The sequence below is a fragment of the Gnatocerus cornutus genome, chromosome 5, assembly GCF_029298725.1.
Source record: "Gnatocerus cornutus isolate USDA-ARS CGAHR chromosome 5, icGnaCorn1.1, whole genome shotgun sequence".
In the NCBI taxonomy this organism is placed as follows: Eukaryota; Metazoa; Arthropoda; class Insecta; order Coleoptera; family Tenebrionidae; genus Gnatocerus; species Gnatocerus cornutus.
Genome location: NC_142237.1, coordinates 12,491,503 through 12,512,194, shown reverse-complemented (window position 1 = coordinate 12,512,194; position 20,692 = coordinate 12,491,503). Strand labels below are relative to the sequence as shown.

The following is a 20,692-nucleotide window of genomic DNA, read 5'->3' as shown; positions in this document are numbered from 1 at the left end:
TCTGCGACAAATGAGAACAAATGGTTAAGTTTGCTCCATAAATAAGCGAGACATCGACGGAATTAGATTTAGAAAACTAGAATTTATCTTTAAACTGAAAGCTTCGATATAAATTACGACAAAGTGCGTTTCTGTTTTTAAATGTCAAAAGTTAAAAATCGAAAGCAATAAATAAACTCAAATTGATTCGGAAGTAAACATTTTTAAGTGCAAAAAATACAAGTTCCAAGGACAGAAACAAAACAAATGCTTCGCGCAAAAGTGTTGTTCAATTGTTTCAATAAAGTGTGTTGGATTGAAAGTAAATAAAATCCCAAATAACTAATCAGTTATGTATTGCAATATAATGACTCTACAACAATAGTAATTAGACTATGACAAAAATGATAAAAAAATATAAACCATCGTGTCTTGGAAATAAAAATACAGTGTTACCACAATGAGGTATAAACAACAAAAATCATATGCATAAGCAGGCAAGTCCGTAACTAAATAAATTGACAATTGACTGAATTGGGTATTAATTTCACAGCCCACACAAAAACATTAAGACATTGACAATTCCGTTAAAACGAAACAACAAGATGAAAGTTAGCTAGCTATTCTCTCCTAATCTTCCGAAAAATTGAGGGCAAATTGAGCGTGTCAGTCTTCAATGAATTTTTATAAAAGTATAAAAGACGTATCAAAGACTAATTTGCTCTCTAGACTCGTCCGAAAACGAAAAATTCATTATCAACGACACAACATTAAATACAAGAGTTAATATCTGATTAGACTTCATAAATTACATGGTAAAACAGAACAGAAGAAATATATTCACAATCATAACACAACCTCTTCTTTATAATTTCCTAATTTATGCGGTACTCGAGTTTTGCGACGCTCCACTGATGGCGCTGAAGAGCGCCATACTGTTCCTTTTGAAACTGCCGGTTTCGTCGTGCGGCCACAACGACTCGCCGAACAAATTCGACAACGACGTGCACAACTTCTTGTAATTCTGTCTTAACACCTCTTGGTACTCGTGTTGGTCGTGGGTGATTAACTTCCCGTTGACTTGCAGCGCCGAGTAGCAAATTTTCAAAAATTCCCTGCAAACCAACAAAGTTTGACTAAGTCACAACAAAGATGCTCCCACCTGTAGATGTCCTTCAGTTCCTCCACTTTATCCTCCGGGTACATGTTACTCAGCGCCGGATCGAGAAACACAGACGCGTACGCCAACGGACCGGCGTTCACCTGAACACAGACGCTCCCTTGCAGCAACAGTTGTAATTTCTTGGCGTCGGTGGGTTCGTTGAAGACGACGTCCTCCAGCTCTTGGACTCGGACGTGCATCTCGTGGATGGCGACCTCAATCGGACTGAGCTCCGCTGTGCGTTTTGATGTCACTTTGATGCGCTTCTTAACGTACGGAAAGGAGTATTCCGCTGAAATTTAAGAGGTAATGAACCGGAGGCTTAACACACAGAGAGTTACTTTTAAGGATTGTCCTCCGCTTCCATTGTTCTTCAGGGTTTCCGCGCGCTTTTCCGTCTTTCGTGAAGGGCGTTTCGAACATGAACGTTGCGATGTCGTGGTTTTGCTCGAATTCGGTCTGCCGCTCCTCCAGATCGGTCTTCTCGAAAAAGGGCGTCACGTGCGTCACTTGGATGTAGGCGAATTTGGCGTCCAAGTCGTTGGGGTTCACCTACAACAAAATAAATGAAAAATCCATGGAGATGAGCACGTTCTCACCGGTGTTGAGTCCTGGATCATCCGCACGACATCCTGTCCGATCTTATCACAGTACTGCTTCTGCAACCTCTCGGAGATTTCGCTCAAAGACGTGACCTTCGGCTCCTTGTACACATACTCCACCCCACTGTCTTCTTCGAAGTACGCGTGTCCGTAGAACCCCACCCTGTAGTACCTCCCCAACAACCTCCTGCCGCTCTTGATCGCCTGCACCACCTTCTCGTAATTCTGCGCGAGATTCTGGTACGACTTCATCAGCATCTCGTAATTCCGCGCTTTCTCGTAAATCGGAACGATCAATCGGTACAACTCCCCCATAATTTCGTACCTCTCCGACTTGTCGAGGAACTGAACACACGTCTCCAACTGCTCCAAGAGGACGATCTCCGTGTACTGCACGTCTTGGACGCCGGCGTCCAGTTTCAGCCCTTTTTCATCCCGCGAGATGTTCGAAGAGATCTTCTCAAACACTTCTGCGCCCCACGGTTGGACTTTCTTCAGTTTGAGGTACTCAGCCATGAGCGCGGCGATGTGGAGTTGGCAACACGTCGCTTCGGAGTAGTTACCATCGCGGACGTGGTTCCGCGTCATCGTTTCCAACCAAGTGTGGCGGAGTTCGGGAGTTGACGCGTAGGAGTTGGCGAGACTGTGTTGGAGATCCACCAGCATCTCGGGGTCGTGGTGGTGCTCGCGCATCTGAAGAGTCGCCATGAGGACGGTGCGGATGCGTTTGGTAAGATCCTTCACTTCCACTGGGAAACCTGCAAAGGCACAACGCAATTGAAACTGCTCGGTGATAACAGTGAAATGAAATTTGCTATTGTTAAAGCAGAAACCGACCGATAAGGCGTTGCAATCAATTAATCTTAAGCGTGTTAAATCGACGCCAACGTCTTCCTACCTGTGCCCTTCATGGCTTTGTCGCTCGACGCGTAGCTGTTGATTAAAGAAAGGCTTTCTTGGAAGCGGGCGTTGTTGAGGCCGATGATGTTGCCCAGCATTTGGGACACGGATATTATGACTTGGAGGTGCACTCTGGTCAGGCCTTTGCGGTTTGTGAATTCGAAGTTGCTTCGCATGAGAAGGTATAAGATGGCGCATGATTCTTGCCGGACTGAAGACAGGCGGCTGTTGCAGCATTTCAACAGCTCGTAACACAGGCGGCCACAAAGCAGAGCGTTGCCTGAAAAAGTAAAATTTTAGTTTTTGACACTTTAAGCTTGACGTACAGAGATACCAACACACTTCAAATTCCAGAGCCAACAGTAAAAATTTAGCATAATTAATTCATCACCCGAGCTAATGTTTATCTAATAATGCTAAACGACAATTCAAATGAAGCCTCCACCTTTCTTAAGAACGTCGCCAAAGCACCGTTACGCCACAATAAAAAAACTCATTTAAGAAGTCAAGAACCGCACCTGAGCCATTGTTCATTAACCCGTTCTGAGTATCGCAATGACTCTTCTCTTCCCAATCATCGCGATTTTCGCTCTCCCATCGATAAAAACAGAACCGATAACTTTCCAAAATGTAACTCTGTGGACTTCCGTGACCGATAAATTCGCGACAATCACCGGAAGAACCCTCAAAGATCATCTTCCGGTGAGTTTCCTGCCGTCGCTGATCGTCACCGGGAAAATCACGACTCTCTACAAGAACTCAATTGGTGAGGTCAACGTCGGCGAACTGTTCTTCCAAGAAAACGAAATTAGAGACGTAGAAAGTGGTGCTTTCAACAACTTAAGTGTTAAGACTCTCGTGGTAAATCGGAGCAATTTGACGGAGATTGAGGATGGGATGTTTGGGGGCGCGATGGAACAGTTACAAGTGAGTTTTAACAGCGTCTCCAAACTCTCCGGAAGGGCGTTTGTTGATCTACCGAAACTGAAGAGACTGATTCTGTGGCACAACAAACTGAATACTCTCCCTGAGAGTGTGTTTCACGACCTCTCATTGGAATTTCTGGATTTGTCCGAAAACGAGATTTCCGAGCTCCCGCGCGAAGTCTTCAGAAAACTCCCCCAACTCAAAATGTTGGTGTTGAAGAAGAATAAACTTGTGCACGTGCCCAGAGAGGCTCTGGAGGGTCTTCCACTTCACCACCTCGATTTGTCCGGAAACTTCATTAAGACACTTCCATCGTTTCTGGGCACTTTACCACACCTCGTGTCGGTTAGTTTCGCCCGGAACAACATCACTGTTGTTCCGAACGGTGTTTTCAACAACACGAATCTTCAGCAGGTTGAACTGAACAACAACGACATTTCGCAGATTGAGTCTGCGGCGTTTGATAACATGCCGCTGTTGTCCAACGTCTTTCTTTCTTACAATAAACTGAAGAAGTACGACGTTCGCTGGTTTAACAACTCCAGAAGTGTGTACCGACTGTTTCTCTCCAACAACCTCATTGAATATCTTCCTGAGGGAGCCTTCAGGAGTATAGGTGCTGATGCACCCAAATGGTTGGGGTTGGAAGGGAACAAAATCAAGAAAATCACGCCGAAGACGTTCGAAGGGCTCCAGAAGTTGGACTCGTTGGTTTTGGGGAACAACGAGATTGAAGAGTGGCATGAAGATTTTCTTTCGGGTGTGGACACGATCTACTATCTTAGTCTTGCAAATAATAAGATTCGTTGTCCGGAAGGAAGTTTCGAGAAAATTTTTAAGGCGCATTTTACGTATCTGAGCGAGAATCCGTTGAGTAACGAGTGCGTTAATCGGATTGAAAATTGGTTACGAAACAAAAGAGTGCATGTTTCATTTAATTAATTTTCTTATTATGTAGGTTAATAACTTTAATATAAGATTTTCAAGGACCAATTTTGTTTGTTTGCGGTTTCAGAATTCAAATATGGATTACAGTCGGTCACAAATTTCAACATTTTATCGTGTAATTCGTTCCTGTTGCAATTGTTTTGGGGTACAAAAGGCGAATGTAATGTGTCGGAATCCAATTGTTTATTGTCGTTTTTACACGTTCCTGCGTAACTTTATTTGTTTATTGAATGAAAAACACAAAATGTGGCCAACTTCGGATAAAAACCAATAAAAAGTGACAATATCGATGCGATTTTTTGCGCTGTGACCTCAAAAACAACCGTAACGGATCCAACTTCCGCGAGCATCTCTAATTAAATGAGTCATTGATTGGGGCCGAAATTATCTACTTTTCGGACCGTTTAAAAAATTCGCCAGACATTCTTATACTTGACCTTATCTGCTTGTTGTGAAGCGCAAACTGCCGTTTCTGACTCACTCCCATTACACAATCAGAACTTCCTCTTTACAAAATCCATTACCTCCGAGATAACACTTCTTAAGCCTCCGAAGTTGATAAGTCAAATCGATGCTTCGTCAACACAAACTCCCGTTACCGTCACATTTAAAAGGAGGTAACAGGCAAATGAAGACTAGTACCAAAGCGACCGCAAATATGCTCGCATACTTTTATTTAATCCCGCTGGTTGTTGGTGCAAAAGTGACTTTCGAAGACGTTTCGTTGTCCTCATTCTACGAACCCATATCAAGAATCGCCTCATCTAACAGTCTCAAAGAACATCTCCCGAAGGATTTCACACAGTCCATTGTGGTGACTGGTAAAATTACAGTTTTGCGCGAAAATTCCGTCGCGGATATCGACAACGTACAAGAACTGCATTTCTTACGAAATGGGATCGAAGATATTGAACCTGGAGCGTTTAAAAACTTGACCAGTGTGACGAGTTTAACCATAAGCCAGAGTCGGGTTAAGACAATCCGAGAAGGGGTTTTCGACGGACTTCACTTAAAAGAACTGCAAGTTAGTTTCACCCGGATCTGGGAGGTCTCGAAGACGACTTTTGGAGACTTACCGGAACTTCAACGGTTGAGTCTCACTAACAACGAGCTCGAGAGTGTTGAAGAAAACGCGTTTGATCACCTGAATTCGATGCAAATTCTTGATTTATCTAACAATAAGTTGTCGAAACTTCCGAATGACATCCTTCGAAACTTGCCCAACTTGCAGATGTTAATTTTACGAGGCAACGAGATTCAAGAAACAAACTTCGGTAGTTTGTCGGTGGATCACTTGGACTTGAGTTTCAACTCATTGAAGAGAATCCCGGAAACGCTCTTTGAAAGTTTCCCTAACTTAAAACGACTCGCGCTCGCCTTCAATAACTTGACGACAATTCCTTCAGGTGTCTTCAACAACCAATCCGTGCAACAATTGGAGTTGAATAACAACAAGATCTCTTCAATCGACGCCGAGGCATTTGACGACATGCCCGATCTAGCTAATATTATCCTCACAGTTAATAAAATCGCACGGTATAATCCGAGGTGGTTTCACAACACCCCGAATATCTATCGCTTGTTTTTGACCAGCAACCTCATCGAAGACCTTCCGGATGAAGCCTTCAGAAACATTTACAACAACAAGAGGCAGTGGATCAAACTCGATAACAACAAAATTAGGACGATCTCGGTCAAAACTTTCAAAGGTTTCAAGAAAATCAACAATTTGAACCTTGCGAATAACAAAATTAGTGTTTGGAATGACAAGTTTTTAGAAGATGCGGAAGTTGTCGACTTTTTGAACTTGTTGGACAACGAAATTCCGTGTCCGGAAGGCGATTTTGACCTGATTTTTAAGGCCAATTCTACGTATTTGAACGAAAATCCTTTGACGTCGGAGTGTTTGGAACGAATTGAAGAGTGGAGGACCCGGAATCCTGCGAAAATTGTTGGCACCGGAAAACTGTGATCACTTTTGTAAACTATTAATTTGACGTTAAAATAAAATTGTCGCGATTCTAGAAATCTCAGTGTTTGTCAATTAAAACTTTCTCTTTGCGGAAGGTCGCAGAGATAAGCAATTCGATAATTGACAAGTTCATTGCGTCAGCGAATGTAAAGTAGTAGCAAATTTGGTAAAATTACAACTTTAGACCTCTTGATTGTCTATCCTAAAACTAATATACGAATAAACTAATATATTACTAATTTTGATTTGTTAACTGTCTGTCTAAAATCTTTTGTTTTCAAAACGGTCTAAAACTTTTTCAAAATTTTATTTCAGATCTGTAATTTTGGTAGTTTTGACACTAAAATAGTAAAATTTAGAGAAAATACTACTTTTGACCTATTGACTGTCTGTCACAAATCCCAAGATTTTTAGGCCAACAGAGACGAATTTTGAAAAATTTTCATTTTCAATGTGAACCAAACACTTTCAATATATTCCATTCGGACCTGTAAATTTGTCAGTTTTGACGTGGTTTTGACGCTAGGACAATTAACTTTGCAGAGCTTACTATTTTTGATCTGTTGACTGGGTATCTCAAATTTCCGATTTTTTGAGCTACAAAGCCAAATTTTAGAAATTTTGATTTTCAAAACCAGGCAAAACATTCCACAATTTTTTATTCAAACCTGTGATTTTTGTAATTTTGAGTCTAGAACCAAGAAATTTTGAGAGATTGCTACTTTTGAACTGGTAACTTTGCATCCCAAGTTTCAAATTTTTTGAGCAACAGAGTCGGATTTTAGAAATTTTCCATTTTCTGGACGAGCTAATAATTTTCAATATTTCTATTCGAAACTGTAGTTTTGGTAGTTTTGATGCCAAGACAATGAAACTTGGAGAGATTACAACTTTATACCGGTTAACCGTTTGCTCCTAATCTCAATTGTTGTTAGCAACAGAGCCGGTTTTTAAAAATTTTCATTTTTAAGACGAGTCGTTTTGTAATTTTGATTCTAAAGGAATTAAATTTAGAAAAATTACTAATCTTGACTTGTTATTTGTTTGTTTCAAATTTCAAATTTTTTGTGCAACTGAACCAGTTTTTAAAAAATTTTAATTTTCAAGAGATCCAAAAATTTCTAATATTTCACATTCAGACCAGTAATTTTGGTAGTTTAAAAGCTATGAGAATGAAAATTAGAGGAATTACTACTTTTGACCTGATGACTGTATGTATCAAATTCCAAATTTTTTGAGCAACAGGAACAAAATTTAGAAATTTTGATTTCGAAGGTGAACCAAAAACTTCTAAAATTTTTCATTCGGACCTGCAATTTTTGTAATTTTTATTTTAGAGCATTAAAAATTAGAAAAATTACTGTTTTTGACTTGTTGATTTGCCCCAAAATCCAAAATTTTTGAGCAACAAGACCGAATTTCAAAAATTTTTATTTTTAAGAGAGCCAAAAATTTCTAATATTTTACATTCGGACCTGCAATTTGAGTAGTTTTGATGCTACGGCAATGATATTTGGAGTAATTGCTACTTTTACCTTGATAACTATCAGTCTTACATTCCAAACTTTTTGAGCAACAAAGACTAATTTTAAGAAATTAAGAATTGTTTGTCCCAATTAAAACTTTCTCTATGCATAACAGATAAGAGGTTGTAAAGGTCGCAGAGATGATAATAAAGCAGTTCGATAACTGATAATTCATCGCAACAACGAATGTAAAGTAGTAGCAAACTGACCGCAAAAATGCTCAGATTCGTTTACTTACTCGCGGTTTTTAGCGCCGCGACATGTGTGAAGGTGACTTTTAAAAACGTGATGTTAACTACATTGCAAAACCCTCTAATAAATGTGTCCTCATCCAACAATCTTAAAGAAAATCTTCCAAAAAATTTTATACACTCCGTTATAGTCCACGGTAAAATTAGCGTGTTGCGCGAAAATTCAGCCTCTCATATCGACAACGTGCAAGATCTGATTTTCCTCGAAAACGACATCGAAGAAATTGAACCTGGAGCGTTTAAAAACTCGAGCATCAAAAGTTTATTCATAACGAGCAGTAATAATATTACTAAGATTCATGGAGGTGTTTTCGATAAACTTAATTTGGAAGAATTAAAAGTGACTTATACTTCGATCTCCAATGTTACGAAGAGCACGTTTGGAGAGTTACCTCACCTTCTTCGGTTGACTTTCGCTAATAATAAGCTCGCAAATGTTGAAGAAGGAGCGTTTGATCACCTCACTTCCTTGCAAATTGTGGATTTATCCCACAATAAGTTATCTATATTGCCGTTGAATATTTTTGGAAAGTTGTCCAACCTGCAGACGTTGATTCTACAAAACAACAACATTCAAGAAACCAACTTTGGGAATTTGTCAGCGCGGCAAGTGGATTTGTCTCTTAACTCGTTGACTACAATACCAGAGACGCTCGTCAAAAGTTCCCCTTACTTAGTTGGTCTCTACATCGCCTTCAATAAGTTAACGTCGATTCCTTCAGGTGTCTTCAACAAGCAAAATGTGCAACAATTGGTATTTAACAACAATGAGATCTCTTCAATTGACGCCGAGGCGTTTGATGACATGCCTAATTTAGTCAATGTTGATCTGAGTGTAAATAAAATCACTCAGTATAATCCGAGATGGTTCCACAACACCCCGAATATTTATCGCCTCTTTTTGAGCAACAACCTCCTCGAAGAACTTCCAGACGAAGCGTTCAAGAATATTTATAACAACAAGAGGCAGTGGGTTAAACTTGATAGCAATAAAATTACGAAGATCTCGCCCAACACTTTCAAAGGATTTAAGAAAATTAACAGTTTAGGATTAGCGAACAATAAAATCAGTGTTTGGAACGACAAATTTTTGGAGGACGCAGAAGTTGTAGATTTTTTAAATCTGTTGGGGAACAAAATTACTTGTCCAGAAGGCGATTTTGATCATGTTTTTAAAGCCAACGAGACGTATTTGGATCAAAATCCGTTAACTGCGGAATGTTTGGAGAAGATTGAGGCGTGGAAGAAGGGAAGTAACAGAAAAATTTCTACTAGAATAATTCGATAATGTTCACATTAATAGTTATAATAAATATGAGGTTTTCAAGGTATTTTGGTGCCCCCAAAAGTCCCCGACTATTATCCAACTTGTTATTTTTATAAAAGTTAACTTAAATTAGTCTGGTGAGGTCAAAAGGTGGGAATAACGAGACAAATTCTTTTCGTTTCAATGTTTTACCTTGCTTTACAATCCGATTGGATACATTTTTGATACAACAACGTAAACCGAAGTTACAGTCATCAGCCAAAATTGATGCAGTGTAATTACCGTTCCAGAGGTGATATGAATAAAAAGTTTGTAGATAACTACAAGGACAGTATACATATATTATAAATTTCAGTTTTCTAGTCCAAACCGTTTTTGAGTTATGATGGCTCCAGTTTACATTGCATTGCCCATAAGGATTTTACGTAGCGACCGCTCTTAAACTGCGCCATTAACTCAGTGTTGCCAGATCAAAATTTGATCCCAAGATTTTAACTAAAAAAATCCCTTAGAAAATCTCTAAACGCCATGAAATGTATTTGGCAGATTCTAACTTCATTTTTCCTGCAGAGAACTTTTCTACACTTAGTTAAGGTAGCAAATGTCCAACAAAAAATGTTGAAATTTGGTTATATGAATTATAAAAAGTTATGTGAATTGAAAATAAAAATTTAATTTACTAGGACCGTCTCGCACGATTTAATTCAATAGGTAGCCTCAATACTCAGCAAATATGTAAAAATGGCAAATGGCAAATTCTGGGAGACAATGTTGCCAATTTTGTCAACTCAAAATTTCCATAAAGCTAATTTATCAAGAGTCCAACATTAAGAAAATAACTGTCCACCTAAACTGACTGTACCCATCGAATTTAAAATGCGACTTTTTGATTGGTAGTTTAGGAAAGCGAGTTACACAATGCTGATTTTATAAACGCAATTTCTGCGAAACATCAAACAAAAACTCATATTTGTCAAATTGTCACCAAATGGTAAAAGCATTATTTATTTACAAATTACTAAAAAACTTGTCATTTGCTTGTGGAACTATCTATTATATCTGATATTTTCTCAGAATCAATAAATATTTTGTAAAACAGCTTCGAAAATTACAGTTCAAGAATTAAATTTCTAGATTTCTCTAGATTTGTTCGATAATTGCAAAAAATCTCTTTTTTCTCCAATACTTCAAAATTCCCTAGATTCGGGGAAAATCCCCAAAGCTGGCAATACTGGACTAACTGCGCAGCACCTGTGAATCCGTTGACACTTGCAAATTGTCACTAGATCTCATGGCAACCCACAAACAAAATCACTAAAAATGTTTTTTTTTTAAATCAAAAATGGAACTCATTTAAAACAATTTCTCTTTTAAATATCTTTTTTTGAGAATAAAGTGAGATATAAGACGGATTTAACAAGTTTTGGCTATTGGGCACTTCAGTCAAGCACTTTTGCTACCAACCGCTCCCGACTAAAATTCCCTAAAACTACGATTCGCTCACCTTGAAACAGCACCGCCGAGTAGTTATTGATGAAGGCCCTCAACGCCGCAAAGACATGTTTAAACAGCGCCTCACTCTGCCCAATCTGCATGAAAGTCAAATAAATATCAAATATCTTCTTCAGCACTTCATTCTCCCCCTCCCCCACAAGCAGATTCTTCCGGAAATTCATACAATACAACCCCATCGCATCCAACGCGATCATCCCCACTTCCGTCGCCAAATGCTGCTCCAGAATCGCCTGCTGCTTCTTCTGCACTTCGTTCTCCATATTAATCAAACTTTCCCTATTAGCCATGTGTATCACCAACGTACTCGTATTCTCATGATTCATCTCCGCCGGATTCATCCTCGCAGGCAACGTGTGCGCTTTCTTCGGATTGCTCTTCACGCTGTCGACTCCTTGAGTCTTGACCACGGCGACGTTGCGTTTCCCGACGTATTTAAAGCAGTGGAGACACATTTCCAACACGACGAAGAAGTTAGAGACGTCGACTTCGCCGTATTGTTGCCACCACGCGATGAGCTGTTCGTCGCTGAGATACTTTACCACAAAGAGAAAGATAAGGAGGACGTCCTTGACTTCGGAGGATTGCAATTTGTCGTATCGTTGCACGGAGGTGGTGCGGGTGTGGGAGGACTTCGAGTCGCCGTTGCGGAGGAGGTCTTCGCGGACGATGGCCGTGTCTTGCGAGAGTGTGGATTGCGCGTCCGTCGACACGGCAGAGATGTCGGAGTCGATGCTGAGAGAGTTCCCGTTGACTAGAGCTGAAAAGACCATTAACAGTTTTTGCGGTAAAAGTAATGGAGTTAGTTACATTGTCCGGCGATGGCCTCAAAGAACGCCGAGTTCCGGATGTGCATCGGACTGTCTTTATCAATGTGCAGAGTGAACCTGTGACTCCTGGGGGTGGCGTCGCTCGCCGCAGAGCTCTTCCCGAACATGTAGGAGCTGCTAGTCGAAATTCTATTGACGCTGCTGTCCACCTCGTCTCCACTTTTATCCATGGCGTCCAGACGATTCAAGTTTTCCAAGACGACGCTCAACCACGGCACGTAGATCATGGCGATCCTCCCCAACTGCCCCTTATTTTGGTACCGGTCATCCAGTTCGTGCTTGGCCAACAAGTCTCTTAAGGTGTTGAGCGCGATGCGCCGGATGTGCGTCATCTCGTTCAACGAAGTCTTTATCTCTTGGAGAAGTAAAGCAACGACGAAGTGATGCTTGCAGAACTCCTCAGACAGAGTCAACTCCTTCGCGCTGTCCGGAGAGCGGCTCTTCGGACTCAACTTGTTCTGTTGGATCGGTAAATTGAACGCCACGTAGTGCTCGTGGTTACAGATGATTTCTAAGAAGGAAAATTTGTACTCTTGAAGAACACGCGGGTCTCCCGGATTGAATTTGTCCATGTAGAAGTTGATGAGTTTGAAGACGAAGCCGCGGTCCATCAAAGAAAGGCATTTTTTGAGAAAGTGAGCGAGGCTTCTGTTGAGCTCCTTCGTCTCCACCGGCATCTCTTTGTATTTATTTAATATGTATGGAATGAGTATCTGCATCAAGGTTTCGATCTTCTGGTGGTAATCCGAAGAGAAGCGCTCGTTGCGGTGCATCTTAATCCGTCCGGATACCAACAGATGCTGCGCCATCCCCTTCACTATAACATCAAAGAAGAAGTCTCCGTGATGCATAAACTTATTGACCACCAAAAAATCGGTGTTATTAGGATGAAGAATAATTGGCAAATGTTTACACATCTCTTCGTGCACTGTTATGCTCCTCTTGCTCGCCGGAGTGATGAACACATACTTCACGTACGACTGGAGGATTTCTCTTCGCCCCGCTTCGTAAATCATGTTAACGAGATTGATGAGGACTCTCATGATGTTCAAACCGATTTCCTCACTGTTGGTCGACACCAGAAGCGTAAAGAGTTGGTTGAGAAGTGTCGGGAGGAATGTTATGAGCGTGGTGAGTTGTATGGCGTGAAGAGCTTTAAGGATTTTGCATGTTTCAACCTCTGAAGGGAGTGCCGATGGTTTGGGGTCCAGAAGCCGCTCGGCGTGGATGAACAGGTTGAAGAGGTGTTGGTCTTTGGTGTTGACGGTGGAGGACAAGTTAAAACCGACGGTGAAGATAGGGCGCTGGGCGTCAATCCACGTTATCTCCGGACCGGCGTTCTAAAAAAAATCAAATTATGTTATGTCTTCACCGGCGAGCTTCTTACCCCTTTGCCGAGCCCGAAGGGATGCACCGCCAGGTATCCAGGAGGAAGATGCGCCGCCACCGGGATGGTCTGCACGTCCACAGTCAACTTCCCCTTCTGCAGGAGCGGTAGCCACGCAAACCCCACGCAGTTCTCGATTCCATTCTCTCTCTTCTTCGTAATATCACAGGAAATATGGTAAAAACTAAACAACAAGTGATGTGTCGACAACAAGTTTATTGGAAGCTTTATCTTGACTTCTTCGTACCACGTCGGTACGGTGTTGTGGTGCAAAACAGCACACGAGGCTTGAGTGACGAGGAGACTCTGCCCCGGCCGCCCGTAAATACACGGCAGCCCCTTTGCCTCCTCGTTGTCGGAGTCGCGCAGCTCCACCAAACACGCGATGTTTCGCGCCCTCGCAAACATCTTCTGCGTGTCAAAATTGAGGCTGTGGGGGTACACGTACAAATGATTGACAAAGGTGGTGTACGGATGGATGTCTTTTTCCGAGCTCGTTTCGAACTCGATGGTCTCGATGGTGGGCTCCGTGCTGGGAGGAATGGGGAACGGCTTCAAGGGCGCCAGGGCCGTGGTCAGACAATCTAAAAGAACAAGCAATGAAGAAGTGTTAAAGACGTGGGTTACTTACTTGAAGGTAACTCGTTCATGGCAGTAATTTTAATTTGTAAGGAACCGGGAATCACAGTGAATTTGCTAAATTTATCGGGCTTCCGGTATTCGGTCAACAACTTTAACAACTCTTCGTCAGTCAGTTTGTTTGGTTCTTGGCGGTAGATGGCGTGGAATTCCGACGTATTATCTAATTCGTTACTATATAACCTGAAACAGAGCAATTCAATCAGCTGTTTGTAATCGTACGCAGATTTGGAATCTGCGCGAAATTCTGCCTAAAATGAGCTATACTAACAACAATTTTCCCCAAAAATAAGCGAGATATCGACCGCAGAAATTTGACATCAATTTTTAAAATCCGTTTGTTTTGCGAAATTTTCATCAGTTTTTCTCAAATATCTTGACGAAAACTGACTCTTTCGGCGACTTCTTCAGTTTGTTAAGAAGCTTATTTAATTACCTTTCCAATGATATATTGCAGAGTTTCATGCTTTTGCAAATTGTTAAGCAAAACTGAAAAACCAAAACTGAACGCGGGGTTCTAAAACAAAACTTATTTTACAAATATCTCCGAGTCCCGACCTGATGGAGCAAAACGGGCTCCGGATTTAGAAACAGGAGGCAATTCTGCTTTAGAAATGACTTTTCACTGCTCCTGTGCAAATTTCTTAAAAACTTATTGATTAATCTTAATTGGAAATTTCAACTAAGAAATACTTAATAGGCGACGAACCTACAATTTGAAGCATAGTCGCGTTAATTTGCAATAATTTAAAAGGAAAAATCGCGTTGGGGCAGTAAAATTGCAGCTGCACGGTAGAAGTAATTCTCAAATTCCCAATAAAAGAAAAGGTTCGTCGCTTACTATTGAAATCTTCACATTTCCGGCCTGCTGCGAAAAGTCACCCAAAACAATATCGCGCCAAAAATTAGCGAGATATCGATTAATCAACACTTACCTATACAACGGCCGAACAGCCCACGCGAACGGCATCCGATAGTTCCCCAGCCTCTGGCAGCACATGGCGATGTTCTTGTACACCTTCAGGCTAACTTTAGGGTCCTTGTTGGCCTTGACGTAGGGCTCCGAGCTCTGGCAGATGCCCCCTTGCAGCACCTTCTCGATTCTCACCACCAGAAAAATATCCGGATGAGGGTTCGTTATACTAAACAACGCCTGTCTGGGAAAAAACAGCCACTGCTGGCTCAGCCCTTGCGGCAGCGCCAACTTCACATCCCCCTCGTTCCCACTAAACATAGTCTTGCGAATGCAGGCACTATTCACATCGAAATGGAAGTTCTCTGTCAATTTTTTGGCATTTTTGGCATCGAACAGGCACAGAGTGGTGTGGTAAGGTTCCACTTGGCACAAATTTTCCTTCTCGTCCACAGCTTGCAGGCGAAACTTGATGCTCTCGCACTTGAGAAACACGCGATTTCCGAAGACTTCCTTATAGGGCTCGATCTGGTTCTGACTAGAATTCGAAGATTTGAGGTTGCTGGCGAGCTGTGGATAGAGAGGAAAGAGCTTGTCGCGGCTTTCCTTCCGCGCGCAGGCGATGCTAACATCGGTCTCGCGCGCGTACTTGATCAATTGGGGGTTCATGCTCTGCTCCAGGCCCTTAAGGGTGCCGAAAGGCTGCACCTGCGGCGATGGGGGCGGCGTGTTCCGCTCCCTTTCCAACGACGCCGCGCGCTTCTCCTCCTGCAGCTTGTTCTGCTGCAACACCGAGCTGAGTTTGCACAGCCAGTCCTTGAAATCCCCCTCGTTTTCGGACGCCAGAAGGTACGACTTGTGCCCGGCGGTCATCCGCAGCTCGAAGCAGAAACGGCCTCTTTTGGGGTTCTTGACCACATCCGTGCAGAAATCCATGACGATCGTCACCTTCGCCTCGCCTTTCTTCTCGTCTTTGTACAACTCGAGGATGTAGGTGCCATCGACTTCCTGGCGGAGGGAGCAGTACCGCCGTTTGAAACTCTTAGAGGCGATGTTAACGAAGGTGCGCTCGGAACCGACTTCCGGTCCTTTCATCAAGTAGCCTTCTTTTGTTATGCTGTCGATGTGGGGCTTCACGTCGTCTTCGGCGTCGGTGTCGATGTCGATCTCGTAGTTTTCTTCTTTGTATTCCAAGTTGGGGACTTTGGGGAGGTCGGCGTAAGTTCCTGAATAAGAGTTGTACTTGTAGTGGATCAAGTTCCAATTGGATGAGTAGCTCGCGATGCACTGCTTGGTGAAGAGATTGCAGTTCTCGGTTTCTTCCGGCGTCGGAACGGTCTGGCGGAGGGTTCGGAAACGCCGGGGTAGAACCACCTCCTGCACAAAACAAAAGAGTAACAGAGTAACGAACTTGACGGTAAAACATCACATAAAACGAAGAAATGTTGAGAAAAGGCAGATATCCAAACATACGTTCAACTAAGAGACAACACTCACGGAAACGTCATCAGGCGGATAGAGCAAGAGTTCGCGTTGAGGGTCATTCTGCAGAACCGTCTTGTTCTTAAGGAGGAAGTTCTCGAAGTCCAGAGGCTCCACGTGTTGCGGTTTGTTCTGCGACAGAAAAAGACATTAAAAACTGGAAGCACTGGAGGGGGTCAGCAGCAACACCATCATCCTTCCACGAATGACTGGGACTTGAACGGACAGTTCGGTCCTGGTTTTATCCTCACTGTTTGACACGCATATCTCATTGTGGGAATCGAAGGATTTAACGTTTTTAGGTTGTACAGAGTGTGGCCTGTGGTGTTGAAAGGAGTCCGGTATCTTAGCCCGCAAGGGGTTGATATTCGCGACTTTTTGTTACAGTCCGCGGGGGAGTCTTTTAAATAGCACGCGCAAATGTTAGACTTCTTCATTTCTTTGTGCCGATTTTTCTTTTTCTTGTTGTATTCTTCCCATTTGGTTCGGGAGTCCTTCTGGAAGTTTTGTAACCACGAACTCTTAATTGTTGATAAAGCGTTTTTGCATCGCGAATCTCCTCTTTGGGAATCACTCTGAAAGTCTTTGGAGTCTTTGGAGCACCGAGGTCTCCTTGCCGATGGTGCTTGGGGCAAAGGGTCCCCTTGTTCCTCCCTGCGGGAGTCCAAGTTCGGCTTAAACATGGAAGATATATGGGAATATGGAGGACTCCCCAGACCTCCCACGTCTTTTGATCCTCGAGTTCCTTTACCATTCTTTAGCAAACTTTGACTCTTCAGTGGTTTTCCGGGATCACAGTCTTTCTTAGTACAGGTTTTGGAGCACCCGTTTTCACGATTTCCATCATTTCCATCATTTCTATCCTTTCCATACTTTCCGTCCTTTCCATAACTTTTCTGCGATTGTAATTTTTTTAAAAACTCGGAACGACAAGCTTCTCCAACCCATACAGGAACTCTTGCAGGAGGCTTCTCTGTGTTGAGTATGACGGCGGTGCACTCATCGTGAATTCGTAATTGGAGTTGAACAGGTAGTTCCAAGTTATTGATTTCAATAGCCTTCTTGTCTTGGGAAATTTTTGCCACAGTGGCATTGCTTTTGGCCATTGTATAGAAGACAAAACTTACGAAGACAATGAAGCATAGACATTGCTACAGAGAATTTGGATGTGACATGGCCAAGTACTGTCAATCTGACAAAAACTTTTGTTTCAACACTGTCAGGCTTAACCTTAAACTGTCAAAAAGCAGGGCTGCCAACTGACATCTAATTCCAGAATCTATTTTAAAAAAAGTTGGGATTTTGGGTCCTATTTGAAATAGAATTTTTAAAAATTTTATTTTTTGATCTGAAATTCTGAAATTTAGTGCGCTTCATAAACACACCGGAAGTAAAAAATTGATTTAACGTTAAAATTGTGGAATTTATCGAACTTGATAAGAAAAAGTTTGGATTGTGAGTCCGACTTGAAATTAAAAAATTCTAAAAATTATGTTTTTTGGTCTAAAATTCTGAAATTTAGAACACTTCATAAACGCATCTAAAGTGAAGAGTCCACCAAATTTCATTGCATCAACGTTAAAATTGTGGGATTTATAGAATTTAACAAAGTTCGGAAAACTCTAAAAATTTCCCTCAGACTTTCAGGGCTACCGACGTTGATTGTGGGTGACATCCTGAATATTTTGTTGCGTATTTTTGCTTATCATTATCAATTACCGCCTCGGAAACAAGTTTTATCATTCATAACGACCTCAAAACCGCGAAATTGAAACAAGATATCATAGGAAATATGAATATGATGCCACTAAATATAAAATTTAGCACTGGAATGTGAGACCCCCTTCGAGTTCCACCATTTAACAAATTAATAACGCAAATTTACAACGTGTTAGCTGCAGAATATGCTTTTATCGGCAGTAGTCAATTTATTTACGAGTATTTAAGTGTAGCAAACAAACCATTCGCTTGAAAACAGATTTAGTTATAATGAGTCCATAAAACTTGAAAACTTGAGCAAAATTTCCACTGCAGAAACTAAAAACTAAATAAAAGTTTGCAGACTGCATTCCTTACGGGACAAACTTCACGCTAGACAAACAGTTATAAATAATAAAATGTGCATTTATTAAATAACGCGTGTGGTTGCACCATCTATCAAAGCAAATATTTTTTATTGTTTCAACACTGCGTGGGTGAAACATTTTCGCAAAAGTAGAATGACGTTATTGTTGTCTAAATATATGCGTAAGTGAATGGAGCCAAGTTTCATTGTCTTCTTTGTTATTTACTTCTGTTTTGATTAAACAACTTGACTTTCAATTACTCCTTCAGGGACTTGTCTTCACGGATTTCTATTGCGCCTTATTCACAAATCGAGGTTATTACATAATTGATATAACTGTTTAGCTGAAAGAATTTGTTTTGTTGAGAAAATGAAAAAGTTTAACTAATCTTGTCACTAAATTATGTTTTTACTGGTTTGATACTTGAAATGTTGGACTATGTTGGGTTTGGTAATCACAGATTATAATCAAACTCACTTTTTTTGCGAAAAGAAATCAAGCATTGGGAAACACTAATTAATTATTAACAACTGTAAAACTGACCACAAACGTGGAAACGAAATATTAGTTCTGCAGACAAAAACAAACTAACAAAAACCTGAATTGTAACTTGAAAGTCATTCGATATCTTAATTTGATAGAGTTTTCGTATTCTTTGGTAATTGTTTTTGTACTGTAATGGCACTGTACTGTGTTTGAACTAGTTATGAATTTTTCCACAATTCTAATGTTCAAGCAATGAAATTTGGTGGACTCTTCACTTCAAATGCGTATATAAAGTGTACTAAATTTTAGAATTTTAGACCAAAAGACAAAAATTTTGGGATATTTTCTTTCCATGTCGGACTCAAAATCCAAACTTTTTTTATTAAATTCTATAAATCCTACAATTTTAACGTTAGAGCTGTAAAATTTGGTGAACTCTTCACTTCAGATGCGTTTATGAAGGGTACTAAAATACAGAATTTTAGATCAATAAACAAAGTTTTCAGAATTTTTTCTTTCCAAGTCGGGCTCAAATCCAAACTTTTTTTATTAAATTCTGTACATCCTACAATTTTAATTCAAAATAATTCAGTTAGCTAGGGAATGATATCTTTCACATATCAATCTTAAAATGTCAAAGAGACACACTGGGATAATAAACAGGGATACCAACAGAGTTCAAATTCAATAAAAAAACTCATCCCCAGTTGGCTTTGAAATTTTTAGTCACGTCTTTGATTGAAGAAGCAGTCTTTTGTTTATATCAACAGACGTGTGATCCACATTTAGAATAGGCTTTGAAAAGACTGAATGTAGCCTCCACCACTGGTGTCCCTGACAGCCGATGCGCCGCCCCTGCCTTTCCATGCACCTCTTTACTCAAACAGGAAGAGGTGATAAACAAACAACAGTCTGGTACAAAGTTCATCCAACAAGAATTCTTTTCATCGATTCACTTCCAATCTTCCAATGCGGAAATTCCCTCATTGGTCGAGCACATTATTTAATTTATTCCAGACTTGCCGATAAATCAAGTAGGCGTTAATTGTTTAGTTAGCACGAATTACATGCCCTAATTAGCGAAAAACATTTGTTAATCGCTCACATTAAAAAAGGAGCCAATGCGATTCTTAGTCGTCTGTTTATATTCGCGGGTTTTTGCATGTGACGTCCAATTCAAAGTGGGCGTAACACTCTAACAAATTACACAATTATATAATAATAATAAAATGATATGAAAGCGTGATAAGATGAGATTATTTCAGTCGATGGCAACACAGTTTCAAATGTACGTACAAGATCCTGGTGTGCTGTGCTCCCCGAGCAAAATAAAACAATTGCGTTTTTGACGTTTGTACTCACGAGCACTGTGTTTTCCTTGACGACTTGCGAGACAGTTTCCCTCAGTTGGGCAGCCGTTCCCGGTTTTCCCAATCCCTTCGCGAATTTCCTCTCACTCATCTTCGACACTCACTATTTACAACTTCCATCGCGTTTCCATCGACCGATCGCAGTGGGCATAGCAATCAAATGACAGAAAAACCTGTTGTAGTGTCAAACGAAAGTTACCAGACTGGCCTGGGGCGACGGCGGTGCGAAAAAATCGATACGCTAAACGCATTCTTCACGCGACTGCTGCATTTCTCGCCAACCGGAAGAGAATATCAGCGGGAAACACACCGTTAATAAAAATAATCAACCTGACAATTCGAATGTCAAAGTGTCAACAAACGTCACGGCCGGCTGTGGCTACGGGCACGACTGACAAAATTTTCAGTTCCCATTTAGGACGCGTTTTATTAGCAATATTACGTGTTTTATGAGAATGGGGGCTTACATGGAA

The 20,692-nt window shown here is 41.1% G+C and overlaps 3 protein-coding genes across 3 annotated transcripts; 2 read left to right on the top strand and 1 right to left on the bottom strand.

The window, feature by feature from the left end:
• Positions 1–318: 318 nt before the first annotated feature.
• On the bottom strand, positions 319–20,597 carry Ziz (dedicator of cytokinesis protein Ziz). The gene is made up of 12 exons (XM_088037985.1): positions 20,212–20,597; positions 16,313–16,429; positions 14,838–16,192; positions 13,895–14,085; positions 13,264–13,847; positions 11,857–13,216; positions 11,039–11,806; positions 2,642–2,923; positions 1,741–2,501; positions 1,483–1,693; positions 1,142–1,433; positions 319–1,094 (listed from the first exon to the last, which is right to left on the bottom strand). The coding sequence occupies exons 1-12, from the start codon at positions 20,308–20,310 to the stop codon at positions 860–862; spliced, it is 6,255 nt and encodes a 2,084-aa protein (XP_087894111.1). The 5' UTR covers positions 20,311–20,597; the 3' UTR covers positions 319–859.
• Positions 3,151–6,549, top strand: LOC148174655 (uncharacterized). Its single transcript, XM_088035421.1, has 6 exons — positions 3,151–4,507; positions 4,586–4,633; positions 4,673–4,727; positions 4,797–4,860; positions 4,939–4,969; positions 5,082–6,549. The coding sequence occupies exons 1-6, from the start codon at positions 3,199–3,201 to the stop codon at positions 6,488–6,490; spliced, it is 2,916 nt and encodes a 971-aa protein (XP_087891547.1). The 5' UTR covers positions 3,151–3,198; the 3' UTR covers positions 6,491–6,549.
• LOC148174654 (uncharacterized) lies at positions 8,190–9,598 on the top strand. Its single transcript, XM_088038021.1, has one exon. The coding sequence runs from the start codon at positions 8,233–8,235 to the stop codon at positions 9,553–9,555; it is 1,323 nt and encodes a 440-aa protein (XP_087894147.1). The 5' UTR covers positions 8,190–8,232; the 3' UTR covers positions 9,556–9,598.
• Positions 20,598–20,692: the final 95 nt, after the last annotated feature.